We start from the raw sequence: 25288 nt of genomic DNA, 5'->3' as shown, positions 1-25288 counted from the left end.
CGAGGCTCTGAGGCTCTCTTAGGTTGGGAGGTCAGGATGGCTACGGTTAACTCAGCAACCCCCCCCCCTCCTCTCCACACACCAGTGCCCTGCCAAGGAAAGAGATTCCCGTCTAACATAACCTGGGGTCTCCAGCTTCCTCAGTGCGTGTCTGAGAGAGTATCTCCTCTCCAGACCACAGGACAACAGGGTCCCCAAACAGGTCACGGAGAGCAGCAGTAGCCCTGCATGTGCAGTGGCCTCTCTGCTCCCAGCCCATCCTGCCTGCTGCACAGAACATGAGTTACCTGCTGAGGGACCTGGGGGACGACTGTCTGGGACAGGTCCGTCATGGCCACAGTGGAAGACAGTCTGGCCAGCTTGGCCTCCACTTCAGCAAAAGGGTCCTGCAGGCTCGCCAGGATCCGCAGGGGCTCCAGGGTGGGCTCATCTTGGACAGAGTGCTCTGCCTCCAGCGGACACCCAGCAGCCTCTGGGTTGAGGTACTCGTCAGGAAAGTACCTGCTCTCAGCCAGCACCCCGGGCATGGAGAACTCCACGTTGGAAAGCTCCTCGGGTCCAGGGTAGGCCTCCGACATGGAGGAGTCTTCCAGATTGGATGACTCATTGGACTCAAAAACCTCTGACCTGGAGGGCTCCATGTTGGGTTCCTCAGATGTGAGGGGAGCCTGGCTCCTGGTGACCTCGCCTCTGGGCAGCATGTCAGGCATGGAGAGGACGGTGGGCTTCACCGCAGTCTCGTACTGCAAAGGAGGTGAGTACTCGGGCCCGCTGGTTACCTCGGCCCTGGACATCACCTCTGTCTTACACAGGACCTCTGCCTTGAGAACGGCCTCTGCAGCGAACAAGAACATCTCGCAGTCTCCCAAGGGGAAGGCGGCTCGACACCCACTGTGTCTTTCAGAACCCCGAAGATCCCCCAGCACAGTTCCTGTCCATCCATCCCTGCCCTGCAGTCTCCTCTCTCGAGCCGGACCCTGCCCTCACCCCCTCTTCCAGGAAGCCATTTCTGAGTGGCACTGGTGCTTCTCCATCCTCTAACCCCCCACCCACTAAAGGCTGGGGCTCTCACCACCCTGCCTGGAATGGTTCATCCGTGTGAGCAGGGTACCCTACATGTCTCACTACCTCCCAAGGCTGAGATCCCCTGAAATGTGACCATTCCGTTAAGACCCCTAGATCCTCCTCTAGTGCCAAATCAGGGCTCTTGTCCACCAACTCTTCCAGACGCCCTGGAAGAAATGGATTCTGGATGCATATCAGAGCTCCAGAAACCAGACAGACACCTCAGGGAGGTTTAATGTGCAAACCGGAGGGCTGCGTGGTGCTGGGGATGCTGGGGATGCAGGAGAAGCCATGTTTCCCTCTTCCTCGTAGTGTCTATGAGGAGTAGGGTTTTTCTTCCCCAGCTGAACAGGCTTTGCTCCCAGTTCACGCCTCCAGACTCTTTTTTTTTTTTTTAAGATTTTTTTTTTTTCGGAGCTGGGGACCGAACCCAGGGCCTTGCGCTTCCTAGGCAAGCGCTCTACCACTGAGCTAAATCCCCAACCCCACGCCTCCAGACTCTTACACCCCCACCCACCATCGCTTCTTTTTTCTTAATTTCTTTGTTTCCTCTTTTTCTTTTTCTTTCTTTCTTTCTTTCTTTCTTTCTTTCTTTCTTTCTTTCTTTGTTTGGAGCCGAGGACCGAACCCAGGGCCTTCCACTTGCTAGGCAAGCGCTCATTATTTTTTTTTTTTCAAGACAGGGTTTCTCTGTGTAGCCCTGGCTGTCCTGGAACGTGCTCTGTAGACCAGGCTGGCCTTGAACTCATAGATCTGCCTGCCTCTGCCTCTGCCTCCCGAATGCTGGGATTAAAGGCGAGCATCACCGTCGACAAACTTTATCTATTTCTTCATCACTTGCATTCTGGGCTCCCCTAAAGGGGCCCAGATTCCTTGTGCTGGGACACAGCATACGCAGAACCTCTCCTTGGCCCCAGTGTCTTCCCCTACTATGTGAGGATCCAGAGTCTCCACCTTACCAAACCGGGGGAAGGTTTTAAGCAAAGCCCCCATAGCACCAGGCACACAACAGCACCCCCGCTATCAGTACAGACACACACCCGGCCCGGCTCTGCCATTCCCACAGTGAGCAGCAGGAAGTCGGCTCCCAGCAACAGGAAGCTGGCTCCAGCAGCATGCGTGGTTGAATTATACCTCCTAGAAACTTCCACACAGGTAAACATTCCTGGGACCGACCGGATCCATACAGGATGTGAGACAGGCTCAACAGTAAGCGACTAGCAAAGGCAGAAACTTGGGATGGGACCTGACCTCTTCTTCCTCTAATGAGCACAGAGGTGGCCCTGCTGTAGACGGAGCGCCAGATAGTGCCACGTGACCATATCAGCTTGGGGTCCCGATGGCCTAGATTACAACCCTGCCTCCATTTCCCCAGCCATGCGGCCAAAGGCAAGTTGCCTATTGTCTGTCTCTGGGTCCATTTCTTCATCTACAGGAGCGGGGAGGGTAACTATGCTACCTGCCTGGCAGAATTATATAAACGAGAGACCTGAGCCTACCATGTAGAGGACCCTTCGCCCAAGTGTAGGGAACACAGGAGGTGGGCTCCCACGCCGCCCCAGGGCAGAGCGCACCTGTTTCCTTCTCCTTGCGCAGATTCTCCTGTAGCGTGGACAGCTTCACATCATACGAGTTGCGCATGGCAGTGATGTCCTCCTGCAGCCGGACCCGAGACTCCTGCTCCGCCTCATAGTCGGCCTTCAGGCGGGCCAGGCGCTCCTCATACTCCTGGGGTGGAGGGAGACACGGAGCTGGTTACCCCTATTCGGAACCGGCCTCCAGTTCTGGATACTCAGACAACGCAGGAGAGAATGAGGTGGAAAGTCCCTTTGTCACATGGGGGTGAGAGTTCTCGAGTGACAGCCTTCCGTCCATTCTCTGTGCAGTTCTGATGGGCTAATGTTTCCATCTAATTCTTCCACACTGCACAGTCAAAAATGCCTTCCCTCATCTAGCCCACATGTTGACCTGTGGTACTCAAGCCGTTGATAACAAAATACATTTCTGTTCACTGCCTCTCTCCCCCCTCCCGCCCCCCGCCCCGCCACCTTCTCTCTTTTTGAGTCAGGGTTTCTCTGTGGAACTCACTCTGTAGACCGGGCTGGCCTCAACCTCACAGAGGTTCACCTGCCTCTGCCTCTGCCTCTCAAGTGCTGGGATTAAAGGCATGCACTGCCACCACCCATTTCCCTCTCCATCTCTGCTGTCGGCATCGGTTCCTGTCTCAGTAGCTTCCTGCTTGGCACCATGCCTACCCCTGCTCCAACCTCAGCAGTACCCCACATGGCTGCCACCTGCCCCATAATATCACATGCTCCTGGGTGGCTTCCAGGATGGATGGCTTCCAGGTTCGTGGGCAGTCTAAACTCCTTGACTAAACCTGAGACCGCCTGTGATGGAATGCTCCTGGCCCTTGGAATCTTCTTCTCGTTACTATTGTTTTATGTTATTTTAAGTGTGTGGGTATTTTACCTGCAGGTAGATCTGTGCACTTAGTGCATGAGCCAGAAAAGGGTGTTGGACCCCCTGGAACTAGAGTTACAGATGGTGTGAACCACTTTAGGGGTACTGGGAATTGAGCCCTCTGGGACAGTAACCAGTACCCTTAACCACTGAGCCATCACTCCAGCTCCTTTTTAAATTAAGAACAAGTTTTTGTGGTTGTTGTGTTTTTCTCTGTGCTGAGCATGGAACCCAGGTCTTCATGGTCGGTAGAATGGTTGTCAACTTGACTGTTGTGATGTTTAATTGGCACCTTGACACAACCGAGACTCACCTGGGAAACGTCTCAGTGAGGGGACTGTCTACACTGGGTTGGTTTGTGGCCTTGCCTGTGGAGGATTTATTTTGATGATGTTACTTGATGCAGTCCACTGTGGGTGGCACCATTCCCTAGGCAGGATGACCTGAATGTATGAGGGTAATCAAGCTGGGCAAAGCAAGCAAGTGTGCATGTGCTCAAAGCTCTTGACCGTGGATGTGATAGGACTACTGTTTGAGCTCCCAGCTTTGACTTCTGCAAAATGATGAACTGGAACCTGGAATTGTGAGCAAAAAAATCAACCCTTTGTCCCATAAGCTGAGTCCGTCAGGGTATTTTCTCACCAACAGAAATGAAATTAGTCCGCCAACCTGAGCGGACTGAAAAGCACCCAGGATAGCCAGGAGGCACACCTCTGCCTGTGAGGATGCTCCCAGACAGGTCCAGGGAATAGCAGAATGCTTGCCCTGACGATGGACCACACCATCCCATAAGTGAGCCCAAACAGACTGTTCATTTTGAAAGTTGTGTCAGCCACTCTCTCATAGTGAGGCAGGGGCTGGTAACACTAAGCAAGGACGGTACTCAGAGTCTGGACTCTTGGTCCTGCCCCACGGTGTTTTTGTTTGTTGTTTTGACTTATTATTATTATTACTACTACTACTACTACCTATTGTTGTTGTTGCTGTTGTTATTATCCTAGAACATTTGGGTTTCTGGTAACTTGTTTACCCAGAAACACCTACTTCTCTCCTGCCTCAGGGGTTCTACCCTGCTCCCTGGCTTGGGGCTCATAGAGGCTTCCTTAGTAACTGGGCCACTCTCGCTGTTAGTCTGCATAGAGAGTTGCTGTCGGGCGTGGCTATCACCAGCATGCACACACCCTGAGACTCTCCAGTGCATCTTCAGGTGCATTTGGACTTCCTATTACATGCAGTGCCTCCAAGGCGGCCCTCTGACAGCACCCGCTCAGCCCCCCATGTGCTGTCTCCAAGCCTACCCTCTCTCACTTCTTCCTCTTTGGAGAGCCCCAGCCTAGCATTGGATGTCTTCTGCCGGCTCAGCTCCTTACCTCTACAGTCTCCCCTGCTTCTCAGCACAGCTCGTGATCCTGTGAGAGACCTCAGCCCAGCCGCCTGTACCTCAGCCCAAAATACAAAGCCTATCTGTGCATGCATGCATGCACAGGTATGCACATGCACTGCTTGGGCACACACTTGTGCACACAAAGGCACGTGTACTACTTACAGCAGTCCTGCCTTCCAACCTCACTGTTAACTGAGGGTGGGGGCTAAATTGCAGGATGCCTGTTTGTGTGGCCAGGTCTTTACCCTCCCCGCCTGTCCTGCAGGCTACAGAAGTTCCCTCCATGGCCTTTACATACTAAATACCCTGTCTCACTCTGTCCTGGGCCATTGCTGACAGCTCCATGTCTTGGTCCTTCCTGTGTTTAAAGCAACCCCACCCCATCCCCGCCCCCAGGGCTGTGTGCCTTCCAGCTATGGCCCCAGTCCCAAACAGGCGCTCAGCTTGCTGTGGGAAGATGACACTGGAGCACAAGCCCTGGCCGCTGCTTCTGTGCAGTGCTCATGGATGAGAAGGGACCTTGGATTCTGTCCTTGTATAGACTATGCAAAACAACAGATAAGGAAATATTGGCTCAGAGAGCTCAAACCATCTCCAGCCACGGAGCTGGTCAGAACAGAACTTAAACAATGAAAAACCAGATAACCCTGGGCACCCTCCAGTCCAAACCTCCACATTCTGACTGGAGGTTGAAGCTCGGAGCCATGCCGTGAGCTCACAGCTGAGCTGCCTTTGTACACAACAGGGGCTCCATTTTAAGGTCTGACTGTCCTGGAATGCAGTTCTCAGCACACAGTAGGCACGCAGAGAATACAACTCAGAAGAGAAAGATGCACAGGAGGATGGAAAGGAGACATCCACACCTCTGATGACCTATACCGTCCACTAGGTTATAGGCAGGAGAGGCATGCACCTCCTGTCACTTCTGTGTGGTATCTAATGTGTTCTCCTTGGAGACCACTAGGGGGAGACAACATTCAACCAGACCACAAGGGAGGCTACCTAGACCGTTCCATTCTGCTATTATCTGGTTCTTCCCTCCCATGAGGATCTGTGACCGAAACCCACTAGTAGAATTCCACAGCCACTCCAAGTCACTTGGTGTGACTCCGGGTCACTGCTACCTGCAGAGACCCAACAGTCCTAACACAGGAAGGGCTGCTACCCTAGGAGGATGCCTATAAACTTAGTCCTCCCCAGAAGGTCTCTTGTTTTTTGTTTGTTTTGAATTGTTGTCTGTTTTTTGTTTTGTTTTTGTTTGGCTTTGTTGTTCAAATAGGGTTTCTCTATGTGGCCTTGGCTGTCCTGGAACTCTGTAGACCAGGCTGGCCTCAAACTCAGAGATCTGCCCGCCTCTGCCTCCTCCGTGCCGGGACTAAAGGCAGTTTACCATTACTGCTTGGTTGGAGGTCTCTGACACCTTCGCTAACGGCAAGACTTGGGTTCGAGAGATGGACTCAATACCCATACCAACCTTAGATGTTCCCAGAGGCCCAAGCTCCCAGGACCGGAGCCGCCAAAGCAGGCTCCTTGTCCACAGCCTGACAAGAGTTTCGAGGACTGGTCCCTAATTGAGGTCATAACTGAGAGGTAAGTGGTCCAGCTGTAGGCTTGGGAGCCAGGCCAGCGCTCCCAAAAACTGCTTCTGCCTGATATCAGGGTTCTCCTTAGGACCAACCAGTTCCCCACAGGGCCCTCCAAATGCCAAGGCACCAGGCACAGCAAATAGGCAGTCTTCCAAGTAGCAGTGGGGAGCGCACAGAGCTTGGAGTTGAGAGGGAAACCCTCTTGTGTCTTCCTAAGTAAGAGTCCCTCGGGATCTCCTGTCCTGCTGCTTCCCAGGGATGCTAGGAGACAGGTGAAGCTGATGCTACACTTACCTCAGCCTAACAGGCCAAGGCCAAGCTGCTCTCAGGCCCAGGCTTGGCTGCAGTGCAAAGGTAAGCAGATTCCTTTCCACTCTGCTGCCTCTGCCAAGGGCTCTCCCACCACCAGTCGGGCTCTCTGCCACCACCAGTCCCCAGCCACTTCCAGCGTTACCAAGGAGACCTCTTGGGGATGTCTCTGGTCCCCAGTTCTCTCCCACTACAGCTTCTGCTGTGACATCAACAGCAGTCTAGTTCAGGAACCCAATTTCAAATCCCGTGTCCAACCAAGTTCAAATCCTGGGTCCAACTCTTATTTGTTTGTTTCTTGTTTGGATTTCTCCATGTAGCCCTGACTGTCCTGGAACTCACTCTGTGGACCAAGCTGGCCTTGCACTCACAGAGATCCACTTGCTTCTGCCTCACCAGTGCTGGGATTAAAGTACCACCACTGCCTGGCAGGATCCAACTCTTTGATACTCCCGTCTTCCCTAAAGCTTTTGAAAACTCCTGACATGTCTTTGAGCCCCAGCTTCCCCAGAACCTAAACAGGCACTGTGGTGCCAAGCCCACGGGAGTGAAGCAGGATGACACCCTACAGGTACTGCCTCTCCCTGGGACACGCTCTCCTTCATACTGGTAGCTCCCTGGGGTCTCACCTCCCGTATCATCTGCTTCTCAGCCTCCGTGTCCTGCTGAACAGTAGTGGGGGACGGTAGCTTCTCCTCAGGATGGACTGGGCCTGAGGGTGTCTGAGTGGACAGCAGGGCTGGACAGAGAGAGAGAGACAGACAGGAGGAGCAGAGGGTGAGTACCCAGGAACCAGGACAATGGGGACATAGCGCTAGACACCACCACACCGCCACGCACTGTGCACTAGAGGAGAAAAGTGAGCGAGTGAGCAGATGTTTCCACGATTACAAAGGAAAGGGAGTGGCCAGTGCTGTGGTGGGGAAGACCTCAGGGGAGAGTAGATGGGGCAGGAATCTGAGGGTAGAGGAGAGGCCAGGCAGAGATGGAGAAGAGCTTCCTAACAGGGGCAGAGTGGAAGGAACAGGGCAGGTCCAGACCTATGCTGGGATGTGTAGGGTGATGGGGAGAGTGGACAGAGAGGAGAGGGAGCCCTGAAAGCTTAGGCAGGGAGAACGAAGGGAAGACACAGGAGACCTGGGTACAGTCAGCATTGATGTCAGGGAGGGAATGAGAAGGAGGGTATGGAAGGTGAAACAAGGGGGCAAAATGCAACCAGGGAGACAGGGTTTAATATGTATATGTATGTGTATGTGTATTTGGTTTTGTTGTTATTTGAGACAGGGTTTCTCTCTGTGTAGCCCTGGATGTCCTGGAACTTGCTCTGCAGACCATGCTGGCCTTAAACTGAGAGATCCACCTGCCTCCGCCTCCCAAGCGCTGGGATTAAAGGCATGCACCACCGTGCCTGGCTTACTTATTCATTTTAATTGATTTTTTTTTATGTGCACAGTGCCAGAATGATATATGTATGTCTGGGCACCGCTTGTGTGTCAAGTATGCACAGAGGCCAGAAGAGGGTGTTAGATCCCCTGGAATTGGAATTCCTTACAGACAGCTGTAAGCTTCCATGTAGGTGCCGAGAATCGAACCCTCATCCTCTGGAAAAGCAGTCGGTGCTCATAACCACGAAGTCACCTCTCCAGCCCCAAGAGTAAGGTTTTAGAGAGGAAGGGCCACTGTAGAGGCCAAGAGACTGGGGCTAACTGATGGGTGGGGCAGGCTTGCCTGGAGTAGGGGCAAGAAGAGGGTGTCATGGAGGGAAACACGAGTCCACTGAGCTAGCTAGCGCAGTAACTGAGGGGAGCGGGAGGCTGAGGCCGCACCTCACATTAGGTATTGGCACAGACACACAGTCTATGACCCTGGCCACCCGGGTGCTACGCCCTCAGGTGTTGTCTCCTGAGATTGCTCCCCTCCCCCAGCAGAAGCCAGCAGGTGTCCTGACTCCTTCTTTATAAAGAGTACAAGCTCTGGGCGAGGTCATGTGCCACAGGACCCGGTGAGCTACTGACTGCTGCTTGACCTCAGCGCGGCACTTGGTACAAGGCCCGCCTCTACTTCCTGCTGAGCATCAGGGCTCTAACCCAAGAAGGGCGCCCATCCTGGAGGGCTGTGTGAGCCCTGAGTTAGGGACCCACTGGGGAGCTAGGACTTCCTCCACTCCTGCCACGCCTCTGCCAGTCTTAGGGTTGTGCCAGTCGGGACAAGGGATCGGGCAGGAGGAAGAAGGACAATAAGCATCCCGCTGCCTCGGACACCTTCTACCTGACCACCCGCCCTTCCCCCACCTCCGCCCTCAGGCGGCCAGCAGAAGCATGTGGAGGTAGACGACTCTGTGTGGTGCCTGGGGGGTCTTCACTTTGCCCTAGAACCTAGCAGGGATGATTCTCTTGTCCCAGGACTCAGCTACAATAGCCTCTGGGAGCCTTCTGTGACGGGTCACGGGCTCCAGACAGGCTTGGATCCTCTCTGCCCTGTGTGGCCAGCTCCCTTCAAGTTTGCTCCTCTTCCCTAGAAGAGTCATGGCCTGGGTCCAAGTCACGTGTGTCCCCAGTGTCCAGCCCTAGTCTACTACAGACAGAGAAGTGCTAGGGGGATTTTGGGTGGGTGGGAGGGAGGGTTGAGGGTGGAAAATGGGTGGATGTGTGAACAACTGAGAGATCGAATCTGAATGGGCGAATGGATAGAAGAGGGGCAGGGGGTAAAGGAGGGGGGGTGGGGGCTGGAAGGATGGATGAGGAGTGGCTGTGTAAGTAATGGAGTTGGTGGGAGGGGAGGGGAGGGAGGGACGGCTGGTGGGTGGGGTAGATAACTGTATGGAATGGGTCAACAGAGCCAGGTAGGCCCGAGGACCAAGGGGCTGATGCTAGACTTTCCTATGCTCACTGCTCCTAAGAGACAGAGCAACACAACACTCTGGTGTCTTTTCGAGCCTGCAGGCCTGCATTCCAGACCGAGTTTCTATGCCTCCCTGATGAACTGTGGATGGTAGCTGTGAGGGTGGGATGGGGGGAAGTGAGTCACCCAGATGCTAAGAACACGATGTCCCTGCCAGGGAGACAATCGGGTAGACAGGTGGATGACAGATGAACAGCCTGAGGTGGGGAGGGAGCTGAGAGCTGTGGCTGGCTGGAAATGCCAGCCAGCCAGCCCGTTTCTTCCTGGGGCCACAGGCAGAAAGGGGCCATTACCACCGGGTGTGTACTCAGCTGAATGGTGCCCAAGGACCTGGAAGTCAGGGAAAGCAAGAAGATTTTGATGGGAAATCTGCTTGGCCCACCCTCTCTCCTGCTACCCTAGGCTGTCCCACCTGACAGGTTGCCAGGGCCCATCTGCTGGGCCAGGATAGCCTTTAGTCTCTTGATCTCTTCCTGGTACTCTCGAAGTAGGGCATCCTTGGGGTCTTCATTAATGCGTGGCTTGTTCTTGATATTTTTGGCCCTGTTGGCATAGCGCAGCGTGCTGAGGGTCTCGTCGTAATTGTTGTCAGCGGGAGACAGGCAGGCCACCATTAGGGTCTTGGTGTTACCACCCAGCGAGTCCTGGAGCAGTCGTGTCAGCTTTGAGTCCCGGTAGGGAATGTGTTTGCAACGCCCATCCACCAGGGCTGAGATGACGTTGCCCAGCGCTGACAGTGACAGGTTAATCTTGGTGGCCTCCTTCAGCCTTTCCCCTGTGGCCCCAGTCTTGGATTGCCGCTCACTGCCAGCCAGGTCTACCAGGTTGAGCTTGCCTGCACGAAGATGGTCCTTACCCCGCTCATCTGCAGACAGGTGGGCAGGGGGCAACAGGTGGGTGAACCCCACATCGTTCTAAGATGAGGGTAGCTCAGGGCCTATACCACCCACTTGGGGCTACATTTGAGCCTATTAGGAATCTGCAAGGAGGGGCTGCCATGTACAGGTAAGGAGAACTGAGGCTCAAGAGAGGGCGTGGAACTTTCCCAGGGCCACACAGAAGTCAAGGAAGGGTAGGAGGTGCTGGGTCCAGGTTCAGTACACGTGGCATCTCACAACTGTCTCTAACTCCAGCTCAAGGGGATCTGACACCCACATACAGACATATATGCAAGCAAAACACCAATGTTCACAAACCTAAACAAATCATTTAACAAAGAAGAGGAGGAAGAGGAGGAAGAGGAAGAAGAGGAAAAGTAGGAGGAAGAAGAGGAAGAAGAGGAAGAAGAGGAAGAGGAGGAGAAGAAGAAGAAGAAGAAGAAGAAGAAGAAGAAGAAGAAGAAGAAGAAGAGGAGGAGGAGGAGGAGGAGGAAGAGGAGGAGGAGGAGGAGAAGGAGGAGGAGGAGGAGGAAGAAGAGGAAGAGGAAGAGGAAGAAGAGGAGGAGGAGGAAGAGGAAGAGGAAGAAGAAGAAATAGCAGCTACCAAGGAGGGGAAGTCTGTTCACACAGGGCTGCCAGACTCCGAGGGTAAGGGCAAAGACTTCCTATGAGGCCAAAGGCAGAGGATGAAGGGGAGATGAGGGGATCCCCAGGGAACTGTACCCTTCCATGCTTGAAGTACTGGCTTTGAAGTCCAGCCCTGCCTCTTACTGTGTTACAGGAGCACAGCCGCACACCTCTCAGCACCACACACCTCTCTAATCCTCCAAAGATTCCATCCACAAACTAGGTCTAACCTTGACTGGCTCCCTACCACGGTTGGATGTGTAGGGTTAACTGGCTACATATTCTCTGACCACAGCCGAGCAATCTTAAGGGGGATAAGAGTGTGTGCTGGTATTAGATGGTATGTGAGGGACTTGGGGCTGTCAGACCCTTAAAGAAAATGGAACAGAATGAGACTTGTACTGGTTTTGGAGAGCGCTCAGCAGAACGTTACCAGGATGTGTCATGAGTCTTGAATGTGTGTGTGCTCAGTGCTTTCCCAGTGCACACCAGGTCTAGCCTGAGCAAATGAGTCTCAGAGCAGAAATGGCCTTGTGCACAGAGGAGTACAGCATCATCTGCAGCACTGGGAAACCAGACATGACGTCAGAGCCTCATGGATGACAGCTTAGAGTCTGGGCGAGAGTGGGCTATCCTCTGTCACCACCCTGGCACAGTCATGAAGACCTGGCCGTGATTCATAGAACAAGAAGCCAGAGAAACAGCCTCAGCTGTGTGGCTATGTTCACACACCAGCCCGTCCTTCAAACCTTTTGTAAGGCTCAAGAGTACCCACGAGCCTGTTCATCCATTAAGCCAGGCAGCTGCCTCTGCCCTGGCTGTAGCCATGAGGTCATGTCCCCTTCAGATGGGTATTGCCCCAGGAACACCCAGGTTGATGTTCTTTGCTCAAGCAAGCACCAGGACACTGGCCTGGACACAGGTTGCTGTACGGACAGTATGGAAGGAGGTTATATCAGCCCTGGCCCTGGGTCTGGGGTCTCTCTGCAGTTACGGTCCCAGTAAGGCAGGCTACTTCCTGTTCTAAGTTCCTTACAGTTATAATTGTGATGGAGCACAGACCGATGGAGCTGCAGCAATGGACAAGGTACTGGGAGGCCCTGGGTTCAAAACTTGGCTCTTCTAATTCATGACTGGGGTGCCCTATGTGAGCAAAGCTCTTCACTCCAATGTTTCCTGTGTCTAAAAGGAGGGTGATGCTGCCCACCTTGAGGACTACTGCAGACTCAGGGGAAGCTGAGGGAGGCCTCACACAGCCTCTGGCCCACAGGGGCCCAGAGTAAACACTGGTTCTCTTTCTCGATCTCTCTTTTAAAGATTTGTTTCATTTATTGAATTTGCATACATACTCTATCTACATGTACACCTGTAGACCAGAAGAGGGCATCGGATCCCAATACAGATGGTTGTGAGCCACCATGTGCTTGCTGGGAATTGAACTCAGGACCTCTGGAAGAGCAGTCAGTGCTCTTAACCACTGAGCCATCTCTCCAGCCCTCTTTTTTCTCTTTCTCAGCAGCTCTCCCAGGAAGGATGTGAATGAAAGGCAGAGAACATCACTGGAAAGAGGAGTCATGAGATCTGAACAACACAGAGACTCCTGGCCCTTAGTATTTCCTGGGGATTGGAACCCAGGGCCTGGAGCAGGAGGCTCAAGCACTTGAGTACTGAACTCCAGCCCTAGCCTTGAGACCTCAGTCTTCTTACCTGTAAAATGGGGGTGTCAGCACCTAGCTCACGCATGGGATGGTTGCAAAGAATAGATGAGATACTATATGCTCGTTGCCTGGCACACAGGAAGTGCTCAGTGCTATCTACCAGTGTTGTGGGTGCGGGCGCTGATCCAGGAAACAGGTCCCCGCACAGGGGCGACTGCGGTCTGCTTCCTTCAGACAGGTAAGGGCATCTTTTCCAAGCTTCCTTTCCATGGGACTCTCCGGGCTCCCATGAGGTGAGCCACCCTCCTATCAGGAGTGGGAACCTGGCTCAGGCCTGGGCCACCCTCTGCCCCCAGCCGGCCCCATACCCACGGCATAGATCTCGATGTTGATGGTGAAGATGGAGTGGGAACGGGAGGAGTCCTTATTCATCAGGGTGTAGCCAACTGCTCGGTTCTTCCAGCCGGTCTCCATGACGCGTTCGCACTGGGCCACGTTGTGTACTGTGTGCATGGACAGCCCCTTGACATACACTCCCTTCTCAGGATGCTCCTTCAGCTGCAGGGAGGAGGACCAAGGAAACTTGAGATTACCAAAGGCAGGACCCTGTCCAGGCCACTGTGTCCTCTGAAACCATCCTGTAATAGGCAGGGGGCTCACTCTGCCTCCCACTTGTTGTAGGATCGTGGGCCAGTGACAAGCTGAACCTCAATGAGCACATTTGTAAAATGGGTATGGGTACCTATTTCATTAAGAGCTATTTATTTCATGAGCATGGTGAGGATTCAGTAAAGTAAGGCACGCACAAGCTTAGCGTGAGCTTCTGGAAGCTGATAGGGTTGGCACCCAGGGCTCCGAACGTGTCTCCTTTGTCCTGTCCGCATGGCTTCTGATGTCACCTCTGCTAATACCACTAGGACAGTAGAAATGTTGCCTGACTCCTGGGTGGCGGCTGGTGGAGGGTCGTTTGCTGCTCAAGCCCATGAGGCTCTCAGCTCAGCCCTCGGAAATGGCAGCGAGTGAGCTGTGTAGGCCCCAGATGCTCCCGGCTCACTTCCCAGGCAACCAAGGAGCTGACTCGGAACAACAGAATGCAGTACTCCTCATGAGGAAAGAATCACACGGGCAAGAGCAGCGTGAGGGGCTGGGTGTGGGGAGATGGGTCTGCAATCTCCGCACTTGGAAGGCAGAGAGGCAGGAGAATTACTGCACATTCGAGGCTAACCTGGGCTACACAGCAAGCCCGAATCTCAGCTGGGAGGGGTTGGAGAACAGGATGAGTTACAGATGTTTTGGGATGGGGGGGGGCTGGTGTTCTGAGAGGGGGTGGCCACACTGGTTGGAGCCTAGAGGGCTCAGCTGTCTGCTCTAATGGTCCCAAGGGGGGACAGGTCACCTTCTGTGCACAAGTCGGTTGGGTGCACAGGCTAGCTCCACCTGTTTAGGTGTGAAGTCTTAAGGAGGCTGGCTCTGTGGAACAGCAAGAAACCAAGGCACAGAAATGTTAGATGGCTTTCTGAAAGCCATCGAGGTACAAGTGTGTCACAGTAACAGAAGGCTCAGGAGCAGCATCAAGAGTCAGTGAAGACAGATACAAAGGACCTGCTCCTGTAAACAGGGCTGGGTGGCATTTTAGGGCCAGAAAGTGACTACATGGATCCCACTGTGCTCCTAGAATCCAGCATGGGTTATCTGGGCAGTATCTGGTCACCCTCAGAAAGAGCATATTTGGACTGGAGAGATGACCGCAAGTTAAGAGCACCTGTTCTTGCACAGGACTGGGGTTCAATTCCCAGCACCCACACCATCCATAGCTCCAGTTCCAGAACCCTCTTCTGACCTCTGGAGAAACTGGACACGCACACAGTGCACACACAAACATCACACACACACACACACACACACACACACACACACACACACACACACAGGAAAAACACTCAGGCTTGTAAAACAAATTCATCTCAAAAGGTTTGTTTAAGAGCGAGCGTACTTGGGGCTGGGGATTTAGCTCAGTGGTAGAGCGCTTACCTAGGAAGCACATGGGAGGCAGGGGTAACTGGATCTGCAAAGTGAGTTCTAAGATGGCCAGAGCAATTTGGTGAGACCTTATATTAAAAAGGCATATTTAGCCACTTTCCTGATTATTCAACAGGACTCAGTCTAGAAACCCCGTTAGCTGAGGAATGTCAACTGGCCTCTGTAGGCCTCATTGGTCACCTCGCCTGTGAAATGGGGACAGAACCCCACTGCTATGAAACCATAGGGATTAAGAAGGAAACAGGCCTGTGGTACCAGGCTCAGTGGATGCAGGTCACAAAGAGGACAGGGATGCTGCCTCCAGCCTGAGTGATTTCAGAAGGCAAGACAGCTCCCCCATCTCTGAGACCCTCAGGGTCCTTCCCACCACTCCTAACCCCACCCACTGCCAACATAGGTCCTGGGGAGGTTCTGAGTGATGGCTGCACATGCTATTCCTCATAGCTGCTCATCGAGGCTGCAACAAAACCAGAGCCAGGTCTCTATGGTAACCAGCTGTGCTACAGCATGGGTGGAGAGGGACAGAGGCACATGGCCATGGTTAGAGTCCAGTAGGGAAGCGATGTTCCTGTGTTCTTCCCCACACATGGGTTGAGGAGGGATCTTGGGAGGCCCCTGTAGGCCCCACTCCATAATGATCTACTGCGTGGAGATCTGGGGTGGTATTTGTACTGACTTGGGGGTGGGGAGGAGAGTTGGCTTCCCCAAATCTCTTGCTGGCCTTCCCTGACTGAATAACTCAGGCTTATTATAAAATGCACCAGGCTCTATGTTAAACACAGGCTAAGGGCTTGTGTTGTGGAGAATCTTAGGTTCTGATCCATCCCCTTTGGTTGCCCCTTGGGTTATGCACAGGTGCCTGAATCACAGAAGCCGAGAACAGGATTCTCCTCCCACTCTTACATGAACGCCATCTGCCTATCACCCACAAAGCAGTGTATCAGAGGTCTGGAGCCCACGGATGTACATCACTGAGCATTCTGTCATCTGCAGCCCCTGAAGCAGTGGGCTCACTGAGCCCCACCCCCACCCCAGGTTAGCCAGGAAGGGACAGAGTCCCCATGGCACCCACACAAGGAGGTAGAAGGTCTGTGAGACCACAGGACCATGACCCTGAGGCTAGTCTTCTGGAGCTACCTGCCCCCACCCAACTCCTCTGCCTGCTTCTGTGTCTGAGGGTGAGTCGTGACTTACGGGCTCCCAACCCCCCCTCTGCTGAGGGGGACGCTGATGCTGCTGGTTGTTGGGAGAGGTTCCTGGCAGGGAGGGCAAAGAGCTGCAGGGCTTGTGCTGCCCAGCTGGGCAGGGGCTTGAGTGGATGGATGGCAACTGAAGAGAGGAGGAGGGGCCGTGCAGTGTGTGGCTGGCACGCTAGCACGCTGGCACACATGGGTTCTTGAGAGTAAGTCTCTGCTGAAAACAACAGATGACTGTTCCTCCCTCTCTAAAGCTGGAGTCACTAGCTTCCTGGTGGACCCTGGTGGGGCAGGCTTGGTTAGAGGCTGGAGGGAGAAGCCAGAGGTAGCCCAGCAGAGGTGAGAGCAGCATCTCACACTGGCCTTTCCTCCCTGGACCAGCCACCAGCTTGCCAGGCAGGAGCAAGACCATACCCCTGGCAGAGACTAAGACCAAAGGGTCCCAGCTGGGTGGGACTCCATGCCCTCTTCCTGGCAGGATTTGTTCATTTATATTCTCATAGTGTCTCTCTCTCTCTCTCTCTCTCTCTCTCTCTCTCTCTCTCTCTCTCTCTCTCCTTCCCTCCCTCCCTTCCTCCCTCCCTCCCCCTCTTTTTCTCTCCCTCTCTCCTTCTCCAGATTTCTTCCTTTTTTTTTTTTTTTTTGACAGTCTCCCTCTGTAGCCCAGGTTGGCCTGAAACTTGCAATTCCCCCATCTCAATGTGCCCACTGGCCATAGGTTGTGCCATTAACCCCAGTCAGGCAGGTTTCTTGATCTCTCTGGGCGGCCAAAACAGCCACGCTAGTTCTGCAAGGACCTACCTTTGTTCCTGATGTTAGGAAGCAACCCTCCTCCATCTTGAACCCTGTCTTTGAGGAGACTGAGGACAAATTATGAAATGTGCTCGAGCCTCTGAGGAACCCAAACTCAGTCATCACCATGACCCGTTCTTCTGTCCTTGACTCTACCCCGCAGGGGGCTCCACCTGGCCCCCATCTTCCCTGGGTTTTCTCTAATTCCCAACAGCTTGAAATAGCTCCCATACTGAGCACTTACTAGGAGCGGGCACTCTGCTGAGGGGCGTGTCCTATTTACTGTCTTCAATCTGCAACACCCCTTTCAGTTTTGTCTGTCTGTTTTGAGTTTCTCTGTGTAGCCCTGGTTGTCCCTGCTCTGTAGATGAGACTGGCCTTGAACTCAAAGAGATCCACCCGTGCTAAGATTAAGGGCATGTGCTACCCCTGCCCGGCTGCAACACCCCTTTTTTCAAAGTAGAGTAAGACGAGGGAATCCTAGCCGTATAAACATCAGTCAGATCAGGAGATCTGGGTTCAAGTCCAGACTCAGCTGCTTGCTTCATTGTAGAACCTAGATATGTTGAGGCTCTCTCCGCCTCACTGAGTAATTAAATTACAGAAGACAACATCTGCCGCCAAGGTTACTCCAAAGGTGACATGGGATACCGTGCTTGAAGAGCCAGTAAATATTAAAAGTGCTTTCTTAGTAAGTGCCTAATATCATTGTTTAGACTATCATTATTTATTTATGCACATGCATGCATGCATAGGCACATGCACACACAGGTGCACACATACAGGTTTTTTGTTTTTTTGAGACAGGGTTTCTCTGTGTAGTCCTGGCCATCTTGGAACTCACTATGTAGACCAGGCTGGCCTCGAACCCAACAATCTGCTCCATAAGTGCTGGGATTAAAGGTGTACACCATGACCACCCAGCTATCATAATAATTTTTATCAGTGAAAGTGTTTTCTAAAATAGAAATCTATTACGAAACTCCACCAGTTTCAACAGAGGTGGCCTTGCCCAAGGAGAGATGCAGCCGTTGGTAGCAGCAGACACAGTCACCACCCCAGGCAGTGTGGAGTGTGAGAACACTCAAGTTCAAAAGCCCAGCTCCCAGCACTAGGGAAGCTGAGTCAGCAGGACCTTGAGTCCCGCAACTGTCTGATCCTAGCTCCTTCTCCGACCCCCAACCTTCCTGCCCTCCCCACATGGGATCTGCACCCACCTCTAGCCTCTGCTTGGTGTCAGCGCCCAGCAGATCACGGACATCTTCATTGTAGATCTCCAGATAGGAAGCCCGCACTAGGAACTTGGTGTTTTCTGCACACTGCAGGAAGCAGACAGAGCTTGACCAGATGGCTGATGCTAAACCCACCTGCTGCCCAGGCCTCTACAGCTGGGGCATTATGGGAAGAGGGATGTCAGGGCTACATGGACCCTTACCCCAACCCTGCCCTGTCTGTCCTGCTGGTAAACCTTCCCCTCCGGCTCCAGGACCCGCAAGCCTCCAAGCTGTGTTACGGCTATCTGTCCAATGTGCTACGGACAAGTCTCATAGGACAGGAGATGGAAGCCTCCCTACTGCTCAGGGGAGGGGCCAGGGGCTTCAACAAATGCTATGTGGACCAAGGCTTTGGACTGATGGACTCTGGGGCCCCTGATCACACAGGGTACTGGCTTTAGGGCCAATGCAGTTGGGAGCTGTCAAGCGTCAGGTCCATGAGATAAGAAAACAAAGGGCTTCACCCAAGGCTTGGTCTTTAGTAATTGCTCAATAAATAGGGGAGCCGGGACTGTTGTAACCACTTCCAGCCACCATGTTCAGAGTCAATAGTAGAGTCTCAAACCACATGAAATGTGAAATGTGAAATGAATTTTAACATTCAAAGGCAGCAGGAGAAAGCCACAGAGCCAGATAACATGAGCAGATACTCATGTTTTATGTTGTTTCACCCATCTTAGTTTTGGAACCCAGTATCTGCCTCTGCTGACCCATGCAGAGTTGAGACCAGGTTCTCACCACAGCTCACAGCCCATGCCTAGGACTCTAGATGCCCTGGTGACATCTATGACATTTCCTTTATCCCTTCCCATGTAAGGCCCATACCTGAACACTCTCAAATACGTGCTCGAAGGCTCTGGGAATGATGCCTCTCTGGCAGGGGGGATCTGGCAGTCCCTGCATGGTGAAGGATTTCCCACTGCCTGTCTGGCCATAGGCAAAAATGGTACCATTGTAGCCCTCAGTGACACCCTGTGGAAAAGGAAACCAAAGTATGGTGTTCAGCCGACAGATCCAGGCGTGCACCATGGCGCCCAGCCCACAGACCCTGCCTGCCTGGGTCTCCACTAAAGAAGGCACCACTCTGCCCTCAAACAACAACCTGATGGGGTTAAACATTGTGCCAAGGTGGAAGGATCTAAGAGCCTGTGCCAGGGAGCCAACTTGGTTCAAATCTCACCTCCATGTTTGTTTTGTTTCTTTGTGTACTGCTGAAGACAGAACCCAAGGTCTTGTATATGATAGGTAAGGGCTTCCCCGCCAAGTCACACCCTCAGCCGGGCTCCATTCCTTACCACACGCACTTAGTCTTTGGCACACTGTGTGTTGGCTGGTTTTGTGTCAACCTGATACAAGCTAGAGTCATCCGGGGAAAGGAGCCTCAGTGGAGGAAATGCCTCCATGAGACCCAGCCGTAAGGCATTTTCTCAATTAGTGATCAAGGGGAGGGGAGGGCCCAGCCCATTGTGGGTGGTGCCATCCCTGGACTGGTGGTCCTAGGTTCTATAAGAAACCAAGCTGAGGGCTGGAGAGATGGCTCAGCGGTTAAGAGCACCCGACTGCTCTTCCAGAGGTCATGAGTTCAATTCCCAGCAACCACATGGTGGCTCACAACCATCTGTAAAGAGATTTGATGCCCTCTTCTGGTGTATCTGAAGACAGCTACAGTGTACTTATATATAATAAATGAATAAATCTTTAAAAATAAATAAATAAATAAAATTGTATTAAAAAAAAAAAAGAAAGAAACCAAGCTGAGCAAGCCAGAAGCAAGCCAGGAAGCAGCACCCTCCATGGCCTCTGCATCAGCTCCTGCCTTCAGGCTCCTGCCCTGCTTGAGTTCCCATTCTGACTTCCTCCAATCAGAGAGAATAATCTGGAAGTGTGAGCCGAATAAACCCTTTCTTCCCTAACCTGCTTTGTAGTCATGGTGTTTTCATCACAGCAATAGTAGAGTCTCAGTCTAATCGGTCATAAAGGATAAGAACGCACGCAGCCCCTCCTAAAGCTGAATCATCGTGTGAATTAGCCACAGGTGTGGACAGATGGTCGCTAATGTATGCCAGGAACACTGCCGGGGCAGCCAGCCACAGTGCTTCTCACCCAGCAGGGAGGTGCACACAGGGCAGAAGTTCAGTCAACAGGGAAGGGAGGGAGTTGAAGGAAGGAAGGAAAGAAGCCGGAAGGTGAGAAGAGGCAAGATAGAGGACCTGCTGATGAGGGGACTACTCAAGAGACAGGAAGAGGAGGCTGATCCAGGTCAAGGGGACACAGAAGAGTGGCTGACAGTGGCAGATGGATCTAGGATGTGGGTTAGGAAGCTGAGAAGACAGACAGACAGACAAAGCAGGTTCCATTTCGAAGACCATTCATTCTTCACTCGTGGGTGCGTTTATTCACCCTGCAAGTGCTGGCTGCCTTTTCTACATCAGGAACCAAGTTCTGGTTAGAGGAAAAGAGCAGAAAACAAGGTGGCCGCAGTCCCTATCCTGAGAGCACTTAGGGTTACAGACAGCAGCACTATGAAACATCTTAGGTGACTAATATTGTTGACTTGATGGGATTTAAAGAGTTACCATGGAAACAAGCCACATGTCTGTGAGGGGGGCATCTAGGTTAACTGAGGTGGGAAGATCAAGGTTAGGTTAACCGAGATGGGAAGATCAAGGTTAGGTTAACTGAGATGGGAAGATCAAGGTTAGGTTAACTGAGGTGGGAAGATCAAGGTTAGGTTAACTGAGGTGGGAAGATCAAGGTTAGGTTAACTGAGGTGGGAAGATCAAGGTTAGGTTAACTGAGGTGGGAAGACCCACCCAAAACATGGGCAGCACCATCCCAAGTGCTGGAGTCCTAGGCTGACTAAAGGAAAAAAAGCTGAACAGCAGTGTTCATCTCTCTGTTTCCTGAGTGGAATGTGACAGTTGCCTCACACTCCTGCCGCCATTGCCTTCCCCACCATGACTGACTGTCCACCCTCAAACTGTAAGCCAGACAAACCCTTTCTTCCTTAAGTTGCTTTAGTCATAGTGTTTTGTCACAGCAAGACAGGTAAGTGATATGGCATTGTACATCAGAATACAGGCCCAGAAATCTGTTCCGAGACCCCAATGCCTACACGACGCCTACATTTGTTGTTGTAAAAATATAAAAATAAAAGTATTGTGGTCTTTTTACCCTGCTGGGTCCGGCACCTCAGTGCCCCAAGATATCCGCTAGGTATTTTGGCGGAATCACATCCCAGCCACGCACTTTCCTACACTCAAACCTTCACATAAAAGAACACCCAACACAATAATCTTAGACCCAATTGATAAGATATAATTGCCCACTTAAACATACAAAGCCCGGTACCATCCATCCCTTAGGAACATTGATAACAACCTGTAAATACACAGAGCAGAATCTTAACATCACCTGCCATGGCTTCTCACCCTCTCTCTCTCCTGTCTCTGTCTCTCTGTCCTCATCTCCTCCTCCTCCTCCTTCAAACTTCTCTCCCGCCCATCCTTCCTTCTCCTCCAATGACAGGCCTCCTTCTATCCTGTACCTACCCCTCACCTGTACTTTACAAATTCAATGGGGAAAAGGTTCTGGTGAAGTCACCTGATTCCTGAGTATATGACTAGGCAGCTATCCTTAGGGCAGTAGAATTAGCATCAAAATACAGATAACTGGGGTTGACCCAAACAGAGCTCCGCAGGAATCCCTGAGAGCTGGGGATTGATTCTCAAGAAGGTTGGTACCCACTCAAAGCTCCCAGCCCCTTGCAGAGGACAACGCTTCCTTTATTGCAGTGGAAACAGGCCAGTCCACTTAATCTAGGGTCCTGCAGCTCCTGGCAGGGGGAGAGAAGGGGCCTTAAGTGGGGACAAGCAACTGAAAAGACCCAACCCAGAACCTATGCTGCGCTTCTCAAACCTGCGTGTAGCTAAAGCAGGAGTCACATGACACCTTTAGAAAAGTTAAAGGGTTATCCGGACTCTCACTGTAGCCCAGGCCCAGGGCAAGGACTCTACAGGAACATTCAAAGCCACACAGCAGATGCTCCATTCTCCTAGGTAGCCATGAGCCATAGTGGGAAGGCACTGGTGCAACTTGGGGAGCTGGGCTTATTTTTACAGGGTCTCATACAGGCTACAAAAGTTCTCCACCACAGAGCTATTTGTCTTATTGGGGTGGGCAAATGTCTCGAGAATCCATAATGACCTCAAAATCAGTAGTAATTGAGGATGACCTTGAACGCTGCTTCTACCTTCCCAAGCTCTGGAATTACAAAGCAGAGGCCTCCAGGAGGGCTTCTGAGTACTGGAGCTGAACTCAGGGCTGTGCGCTAGGCAAGCCCGGTACCAACAGGGGCCATGTCCCCACCCAGCCCCTCTTTAGTCTCTCTGGTTTCAGACTGGCCTCATTTGTTTTCTTTTGTGTTTTTGTTTTCAAGACAGGGTTTCTCCATGTAACCCCTGGCTGTCCTAGAACTCCTGCTGTAGACAAGGCTGACCTCAAACTCTGAGATCCTCCTGCCTCTGCCTCCCGAGTGCAGGAACTGAAGGGCATGCACCACCACTGTCAGGCTACAGACTTCAAAGTCTTAATGTAATGAAAGAACATAAAGTACTAATAGTTGTTAGATAGATTATGTGTAATTGTTTTATGAAATATTATAGATACGCCACACTGTAATTAGTTTTGTTCCTTTTAGTTTTTAAAAGGCCATCATTGGGGGGGGGGGAGCTAAAATTATGAATGTGGCTCAAGTCTACAATATAAAACAGCTTTACTTATTTATTTAAATTTAACTTAAATAAAAATTATTATAGTGTGGGGCTGGAGAGATGGCTCAGCAGTTAAGAGCACTGACCGCTCTTCCAGAGGACCTGAAGTTAATTCCCAGCAATTATATGGTAGATCTGTAGTGGGATCTGACTCCTTCTTCTGTTGTGTCTGAAGAAAACTATTGTGTTCTCGTTCTCTCTCTCTCTCTCATATTATATATATTAATATATATTATATATTAATATTAATATATATTTATATATATTAAATTATTATAGCTGGTGCACACCTTTAATCTCAGCACTCAAGTTCAATCCCTGAGTTCAAGGCCAGTCTGGTCTACAGAGTGAGTTCCAGGACAGGCAGGGCTACACAGAGAAACCCTATCTTGAAAAACAACAAACAAAGAGGCTGGAGAGATGGCTCAGTGGTTAAGAGCACCGACTGCTCTTCCAGAGGTCCTGAGTTCAATTCCCAGCAACCACATGGTGGCTCACAACCATCTGTAATGAGATCTGATGCCCTCTTCTGGTGTGTCTGAAGACAGCTGCAGTGTATAAATAAATCTTTAAAAGAAGAAAAACAACAAACAAACAAACAAACACAACCATTCTGGTCTGAATCTGAAGTGTCCCCTGCTTTGATCGTCTGTTTCCTGGTTGGTGACACTGAGTGGGGTTGCAGAATCTTTGGGAGCTGAGCTGGCAGGAGGCAGGACAGGTCTTTGAACCTTATAGCCCACTCCTAGTTCCAGCTCACTTGGCTGATCTGCCGTGAGGGGGTGAGGGGTCCTCGGGGTGCTGTTCCCAGCATGCCTCATCCTGATGGACTGAGAGCCTCCTCCTCCCCACTTCTGAGAAGTAGCTTTGAGTCACAGTGATGCACAGGTAACTAATACACTCAGTTTCTCGGCAGTGCTAGCCTCTTTCCTGTGCCAATTGCCACCTATGTCTAACTGGTCAGTGCAAACACAGAACATACCCACTGTTCCAGAATGTTCTATAGGACAGCACTGCCCTGGAATTAAGTAGAAAACAACTTTAGGTATATTTCTTTTTTTTTTTTTCTTCCGGAGCTGGGGACCGAACCCAGGGCCTTCTACCTCTGAGCCAAATCCCCAACCCCTTTAGGTATATTTCTTTTCTTTTTTTTTTTTTTTTTTTGGTTCTTTTTTTTCGGAGCTGGGGACCGAACCCAGGGCCCCTAGGTATATTTCTAAGGCAAAACAAAGATTTCAAAAAAGTCTGACACAGCAACCGATGCCCTGGGGCAGGGAGTGGTGGGGCGGTGTCCCAGGGAGCACTCACATGTGGAACAGGTCCCCAGTGTTCACTTGGTCACTGTGTATTGTCACCCCTTCCTGTCTTATTGAATTATGAAACTTATTGGTGGGTTTTTATGAAATCGACTGTCGATCCCCACTTGTGCATGCATGTGTGCGTGCATGTGTACTGAGATCAATCCTAAAGCATCACACAGGCTGACCAAGGACTTCTCGTTAGAGGGAAGGGGCAGACAAGGCAGGAGGGGATGGGGGTCAGTCAAGGGTGGGTGTGGAGAAGGAAGGAAACTCAAGGACAGCGGAAAAGTTCAGTCAGAGACAAGAGATGAGGAACAGTGCCTGGAGAGAAGGGACAGAGGAAGAAAGGGAAAAGGTGGGGCTGGGGATTTAGCTCAGTGGTAGAGCGCTTACCTAGGAAGCGCAAGGCCCTGGGTTCGGTCCCCAGCTCCGAAAAAAAAGAACCAAAAAAAAAAAAAAAAAAAAAAAAAAAAAAGAAAGAAAGAAAGAAAGGGAAAAGGCAGAGCGTGGCATCTGAAGTGCAGGGACAGCATGGGATAGGATCTGAAGGGAGGATCTGACAGAAGGCCCAAGCTGGCGGCCAGAAAACCCAGGGAAGGGACAGAGAGAGCAGGCCTGAGTTATCCAGTCATTGGTCACAACAGTGTATCTGCTCAGGCCTCTGTCACGTCTCTGAACGACTCCAGTCCTTCTAGTGAAGATCAAATGCTACATGCCCATCTCTCCCCAGCCGCCTTGCATCTTCCTGACTGGCCTTCTCCTACTGCGCTCATCTTACCCTCGCTCCTCTCTGTCCCTTCCATCCCTTCCAAGGTTTGCTGGCCTCCCCATGCTGCCCTCCCCCACTTGCCACCGCTTGCTGACTTAGCTTAACTCTGACCTTGAGTTGATGAGGGCGAGTCCTATCTCCTTCGAGCACCCTCTCATGATCAACCTGGGGCTCAGAGTGAAGATGCTAATGTCTCGCTTCACAGGGGGGTGAGTGGATTAATGAGTGAACAGATGTCAAATCTGAGGTCTAGAGAGTGGCCAGAAATAGGTC

At 51.9% G+C, this 25288-nt stretch overlaps 1 protein-coding gene across 23 annotated transcripts in view; it reads right to left on the bottom strand.

The window, feature by feature from the left end:
- The window catches only part of Kif17 (kinesin family member 17), a 37350-nt gene that overhangs the window by 10350 nt on the left and 1712 nt on the right, over window positions 1-25288 (bottom strand). For 14 of the 23 annotated variants that reach the window (XR_005505054.2, XR_005505055.2, XR_010066460.1 and 11 more), the window contains exons 2-8: window positions 18999-19145; window positions 18117-18218; window positions 13240-13429; window positions 10121-10573; window positions 7437-7546; window positions 2565-2793; window positions 288-835 (exon numbers count right to left, since the gene is read on the bottom strand). Coding sequence is in view for 20 of the 23 variants with exons in the window: in XM_063288287.1 (XP_063144357.1) it covers window positions 288-835; window positions 2565-2793; window positions 7437-7546; window positions 10121-10573; window positions 13240-13429; window positions 18117-18218; window positions 18999-19145 (1779 nt within the window). In the remaining 3 variants the exon portion in view is untranslated. The remainder of the gene's footprint in view (window positions 1-287; window positions 836-2564; window positions 2794-7436; window positions 7547-10120; window positions 10574-13239; window positions 13430-18116; window positions 18219-18998; window positions 19146-25288) is intronic. The other 9 variants (NM_001427767.1, XM_017593855.3, XM_063288284.1 and 6 more) reach the window with 1 other exon arrangement.

Source organism: Rattus norvegicus, chromosome 5, assembly GCF_036323735.1.
Source record: "Rattus norvegicus strain BN/NHsdMcwi chromosome 5, GRCr8, whole genome shotgun sequence".
Lineage (NCBI taxonomy): Eukaryota > Metazoa > Chordata > Mammalia > Rodentia > Muridae > Rattus > Rattus norvegicus.
Note: the sequence above shows the minus strand (reverse complement) of the source record. Positions and strands in the feature narration are given on the sequence as shown.